Here is a 6450-nt window from a genome sequence, read left to right as displayed (position 1 = left end):
CCTCAGTCTCTGACTTGAGCGTCGGAGAGGCTACGCCGGGACACCCTCCTGGCTCCCTCCTAACGGTCTTATTTGTGATTTCAGGCCCAGGGTAATTTTGAAGCCCTTGTCTGGATTAGTGACGTTTGCGTGGTTCGGACCCTAAATTTCCAGTGAGTATCAAAGGTGTTAGTTTATTTTAAGTTATAAACTCAAGAATAATACCATCTCAAAAGAATTGTCCATTGGGTGGTGTAACATTTTGAGTTTAGAAGTTACTCTTTATTACTTTAATATATCAATATGGATAATCTTAACAGTTTTTTCCTGATTTAATTGTATCAAACATGGGGCAAGGGTCTGTTGGCGCTTCGAGTCGGGTCGTTCATGCAGGTATTAAAAATACGGATAGCAATACGAGTTTGAATTGTAAAATAGATTCTATAAATTAATTATTTATGTTCTATTTTCCACCTAATTCATTGTCGTCTCTTCAAAGCACAATGTAACTAATTCACTAATTTTCACGTCCCGAGAGCGGGGTTAGTTGACACCGGGTTGTTTTACAATCACACAATTGAAAACAACAAGCCTCGTAGTACAGTATAAACCAAAAATCAGTTTATTACTCATAATCAATAATAAAATTGTATTTACAACGTATATTCTTAAAACGATAAAAATATGTGGAAGCTTTACAACTTGAATTAAAACTTAACTAAGCGAAAACTAATATAAAATTCTTGATTCATCTTATTATCAGCCCCAAAATTTGTTTTGTTTATCTTCCTCGATTTTCTCTTCTGATTTATCTGGGAAGGGTAGAGTAAGGGGTGAATGATATGATCATCATTCAGCAAGCAGGGGCCGTTCAAGCACATACGTAACAAATACACACGAATTTCGAAAACCACATACCATATCATGCAAAACATGATTCTAATAACATATCATCATCATAACCATAAACACAATTTTGGCCAAGGCACTGAGATTCCTCTACCTTCCATGGTTTACTGATATCAGTCCCTAATTTTTACTCCTCTAATCTCACCATGTAAGGGCCATAAACATATCATGCATATTGGGATTTTCACCAATATCCAGTTGAATCCTCACAGTGTCCAAAACATAAAAATACGATAATCATATCAAGAATGTGTAGAAACATAATAGCAGTGCTCGACCAAAACTTTCAAAAACGAAATAATTCATACGCAAAATATTTTAAAACAAACCCTTTTACCTTAGACTGGAAGAAAACTAGAAGAACTCGGAAACCATAGAATAATCATGCAACCGACACTTCGAAAATGTAGCAGCACATCTATTGAAAAATCAGTCGCTTTATAAAATTCTTTGCGCCTTATTAAACCATTGGATCGGGCTTAAACTTTTACAGTGCGTACACGAATACGTCAAATAAATTATGAAAGGTGGAGACTGGGTTTGAAAGTCGTTTTAACCTGCTTATGGACAAAAACTCGTAGGTAGGCTTTTCACGCCTAAAATTTGAGCATTTTTATTGCGAAAGTTATAGACAAAAAACTAACATGTGGATTTGGCTAAAATTTGGATATGTTATTTAAAAGATATGAAATCATATTCTGAACGGTGGAGATCGGATTCGGTAAACCCAAGCGAGAGACATAATTTTCTGAACTTGGACATTATTTGATGACGCAGCAGAATTTTGGAGAGCAAAATTTGGAAAATATAGAGAGAAAACTCGAAAATTGAGGTGCAAATTTTGAATGAAAGCTTTTTCTATTTATAGATGGGTGGTAAAAATCTTACCATAATTCGATTGATATCATTCCCTAATTTGGAGATGCTCTTTCCATAAATTTTGAGATAATTTTTCCATAAATATTGAGATGCTTCATTGTTGAGAAAAACTGTCTTGTATGTAATATTTATTTTCAATTATATCGATATACAACCTTAATTATAGTGTATCTTCCACTGGATTTCGAATTTCATATATTTATTGACTTAAATTTCAAATACCATGTATTATTTAATATTTTTGAATTTATTATTTTTACAACCATAACTCGAAAATAAATTATTATATATGTATATATTTAAACAAATAATTCAATGCTCAAAAATTTAAATTCTCACACTAATGACCGACCGTGACAACACAACCCTCCAAGATCGTAGCATTTTTACAGCAAGCCACGTGGCACTGCCACCAGAATTTCAGCAACAAATTGCCGGCTAAAAAAAAGTCGAATGATTTGTACATATTTGTTAATCTTAACATCAAATATTTATTTGATGATGTCTTGTAAACATTATACGATACTCGAAACATTCGAACCGACAACCCCACAATTTTGATATTAAAAAAAGACACAATTTACTAAAAAAACCTCAAATAAGAGATTGCCACGTGTTTATAGAAAATTCAGAAAAAAATTATTTTGAACTTGGTCCTGTGCCGGATCAAGTGGACCCTGAGTAGGTTTACATACTCCAACAACTCTACAATACACAAAACCGTATTGTATATTGTATTGGATCATTTATCGAAAAAGTCATAATAGTTTATATTTGTTGTATCAAAGAGTTGTATTATATATTACTCAAAAAAAAAATTGTATTATATTTGATGTTTAAAGGAATTAATCCCTAATTTTCTAAAATTCGACTGTTTTCTATATTATTCATGCAAATTTTCAACTTGCAATTTTAATCTTATAAGTTGATATCTATTTTTGTTTTTAATCTTATTTTTACTATAGTGAAGACGTGATACTGAAATTTGATGATTTGTCATCTGAAATCGATGACCTGATATCGGACATTGTTTGCATGTCTAATGCCACATAGCCCATAGGTTTCCGGTGAAAAAAGCATGATGTTGAGAATAATCATCAATTTAACGGACTAAAACTATAACTTGAAAAATCACAAGACCGACAATAAAAATAGTTAAGTTATATAATCAAAATTGTAATTTCGCCTTTAACTTCCTCTATTAATTATTTTATAGTACCAAAAAACTTTATCATAGAAAGATTATGCTATCAAGGAGGAAAAGAAAAATGTGTATACTTTTGTAATACTCATAATAATTAATATTTTCTAGACTAATTTTAAAATTAATATTTTTGAATGTTCCATGTATACATACATTAAACAATATATAAACTACTACAAAATTATTAGCCAAATAATGTCGTTATCAGGTATATTTAAAATGAGAAATTATTATTATTTATTTATACAATTTTACCCACTATATTTTACTGCATGGTTGTGGGTACTCCTATAGAAAGGGACCATTGGCTAACTCGTCTACTTTCTTTCTTGTAACTCTCCCCTTATCTATCTCCATCTTCTTCGCAAACATCATTGAATCTCTCATTTAAGAACTAAATAATTCAATTATCAGAGGAAAAAAGAGAAGAAGAAAATTAAAGATGGGAAATTGCCAAGCAGTTGATGCGGCAGCATTAGTGATACAGCATCCCAATGGAAAGCTTGAGAGGATGTATTGGCCAATCACCGCAAATGAGGTGATGACAATGAATCCGGGACATTATGTATCTCTCATAATTCCGTTGCCGGCCTCCGGCGACGAGAATACCGGTGATGACGTCAGGTCCTTGAGGTTTACTCGAGTGAAGCTTCTCCGGCCGAGTGATACTCTGGTTCTTGGCCGGGCTTATCGCCTTGTCACTACTCAAGGTCAGTTTTCGAAGAAATAGCTAGTTTGAGCTATATTTTGACAAAGGTGAGATTCGGACAACAATTTTTGAGATGGGATTCATTTTACTTGGTGATTTGTTGCAGAGGTTATGAAAGTGCTTAGAGCAAAGAAACATGCAAAGATGAAGAGAAACCGGTTGGATTCGGGCGAAAACAAGCTGATAGAGAGCACCGGTTCTGAAATTCTGGCAGAAAACTCGGGACTGGAGAAGAATGATCATCAGGTAATCATTTGTTATCTTGGTTCTTAATTAATTTTGGTTTATAAAATCGCAAAATCTTTTTTTGAGCAAAAAATTACAAAAATACTAGAATGTCAGCATTTGTGGCCTACAAACCGACAATGCGAGCAGCAGCAGCACACACTTTGAACTAAATGTATGACTAAATATTATATAACGTCCCTTGAACTCAAATATTTAATTTCCAAGCTATTATTTGAATCAAATACTGTTCTGAAATCAACAACTCAAATCCATATTGTCGTCTTTGAAAGAAACTGATGAAAGCCAAAATATAAAATCAGATTCAAGGCAAAAGATCGTACAGGCACCGCCAGAGGACGGGACCGACAAATTCCACCACCGGACGGTCCAAATCGTGGCGGCCATCTTTGCAAAGCATTTCGGAGTCTACGAGCTGATGATCAGTAATGGAATACGGTGATCAGAAAGTTTCTGCACGCCATCAACTACAAAATATTGTTTGTGTAGTAATGTCTATGTATAAGTTGATAGAATATGGTAGCAAAAATAGACTATTTTCTTGACTAATGCAGAAATCACGGGTAAAGTTTCAGTAAACAATTTCATCACATTTTACCTCAAGTTCTTGAATAATTGAAGACAACTTGGCAAATAAAGATATTTGGCAAAAAACAAATCGCTTTCAATATCATTTATGAATCCTGATCGATATCGTTTTAGGGCCAAGACAACGAAACTCTAGCAGCGAATGACGCCATGAGAAGCTATTTGTTATATAAAATTTTTAGAGTAGTTTTTTTGTGAGATGTTCTAACGAATTTTTACCTGTGAGACGGGTCGACCGTACCTATATTCACAATAAAAAATAATACTCTTAGTATAAAAAGTAATATTTTTTCATGAATGATCCAAATAAGAGATCCGTCTCACAAAATACAATCCGTGAGATCGTCTCACATAAGTTTTTGTCGTATTTTTATTCATCTGAAGATAATTAATTAATAATCACTCTCATGAATATAACATGGAATAACGAGCGTTTTATAGTTATCGACAAGAACATAAATTACAATTTAACAAATATAACATATTGTTTCGATCAATGATCTTCTAATAGAGAAGAAATATTGCTTATCAATAATTATTATCTCAATAGTTTACTTACGCATTGTAAGAATTGCACACACGATAGTTGTTTATTATCCATTACAATATTGAGTATTTACACGTTGGTTATACTAAGCACACTACAAAAAAAAAAATCTGATCGCAAAAACCGTCGCTAATGAAAATCAATACCGTTGCTAAAGTTACCGTTGCAAACATATTGCAACCTTTTCTGAAAACTCGTCGCTAATTGCTAATTAACGACGAGTTTTTTAAACCGTCGCTAATTTAAACCGTCGCTAATTGTTTCTCTTTTATAAAAAAAATATGTTGTTTTACAATTTCTTAAAATAAATTTTATTTTAAAAATTATTAATATAAATTTTTAAATAATCTCATCAACTCTAAATTAATGATTTTCAATTTATAAATAATGTATAAACGATTAAATCTTGCATCATAAACAAACAATAAAATCGTTTAAGAGACAAAAATATATTAGATAGGTGAAACTGTCGCTATGAGCGACGATTTTATGCAAAATTTTGCTAATTATTACGACAGTTCTTAAAATCGTTGCTAATTAGCGGCGGCGTGAGGAAAACCGTCGCTCATGGATCAACGGTTTTGCTTAAATCGTCGGTAATTAGCGACGGTTTTGATTAATCAGTCACGAATCAGCGACGTTTTATAAACTGTCGCTCATATTTGCGATGGTATTATCAAAACCGTCGCAAAAATTTGTGACGGTTTTTCTTAAACCATCGCCAACACGTGATTTTTTTGTAGCAGTAAAATATAATTCAAGTGTCTCCATTATTGGGTGAACTAGAAATATATCATAATTCATATGACACAATATAAAACATGTAAGAGTTAGATTTGAAATTAATGGTCTTGCTTCTCTAAAAATATAAAAATACATTTGAAATAAATAGATCTGAAAAACATAAATCTAAACACAAATTTAGCGATCCAGATTGTTGGGAAATTATAAATTATTCTAACATAGATTGCCCCAAAACCAAATAAGATAAATCCTTGGCGGAATTTTTTATGATGTTAGGTTTAAATGAAAAATATGAATTTTTTTGAAGAAATGAGCCAACGAACATAATCATGGTTGAATTCAACCTACCGTGCAAGTAGATTGACATAAATTGTTAATTTTTTTTTATATGAGTCTAACATAAATTCCAAATATTTGAACTAATGATTTATCATTTAATTTATATTGAGGGTTAGGAGTGGGCATCGGGTATACCCAACCCAACCTAAATAGTGTTTTTTTTTCTCGATATTATTATTTTGGTAATAATTTGACTTAAAAATAGCTAATTGCACCACCATGTATTATTATTTATCAAATCGTACTCTCCAACAAAATACACCCCCTTATGTAGTAGAATACAATCTTTTGTATAGGGCCTTCGTC

General features: G+C 32.2%; 1 protein-coding gene across 1 annotated transcript; it reads left to right on the top strand.

Moving 5' to 3' along the window:
* The first annotated feature begins 3292 nt into the window (after positions 1 to 3292).
* Positions 3293 to 4529, top strand: LOC142532949 (uncharacterized). Its single transcript, XM_075639505.1, has 3 exons — positions 3293 to 3681; positions 3787 to 3926; positions 4229 to 4529. Exons 1-3 carry the CDS (start codon positions 3414 to 3416, stop codon positions 4343 to 4345), a joined length of 525 nt encoding a protein of 174 aa, XP_075495620.1. The 5' UTR covers positions 3293 to 3413; the 3' UTR covers positions 4346 to 4529.
* Positions 4530 to 6450: the final 1921 nt, after the last annotated feature.

Source organism: Primulina tabacum, chromosome 18 (assembly GCF_025594145.1).
Source record: "Primulina tabacum isolate GXHZ01 chromosome 18, ASM2559414v2, whole genome shotgun sequence".
In the NCBI taxonomy this organism is placed as follows: domain Eukaryota; kingdom Viridiplantae; phylum Streptophyta; class Magnoliopsida; order Lamiales; family Gesneriaceae; genus Primulina; species Primulina tabacum.
This window is presented reverse-complemented; position numbering and strand designations above follow the sequence as displayed.

Coding starts and splice junctions, on each gene's coding strand:
- LOC142532949 (XM_075639505.1), top strand. CDS start 3,414: ATGGGAAATTGCCAAGCAGTTGATGCGGCAGCATTAGTGATACAGCAT. Junction 3,682..3,786: donor TCGCCTTGTCACTACTCAAG/GTCAGTTTTCGA, acceptor GATTTGTTGCAG/AGGTTATGAAAGTGCTTAGA. Junction 3,927..4,228: donor TGGAGAAGAATGATCATCAG/GTAATCATTTGT, acceptor ATATAAAATCAG/ATTCAAGGCAAAAGATCGTA.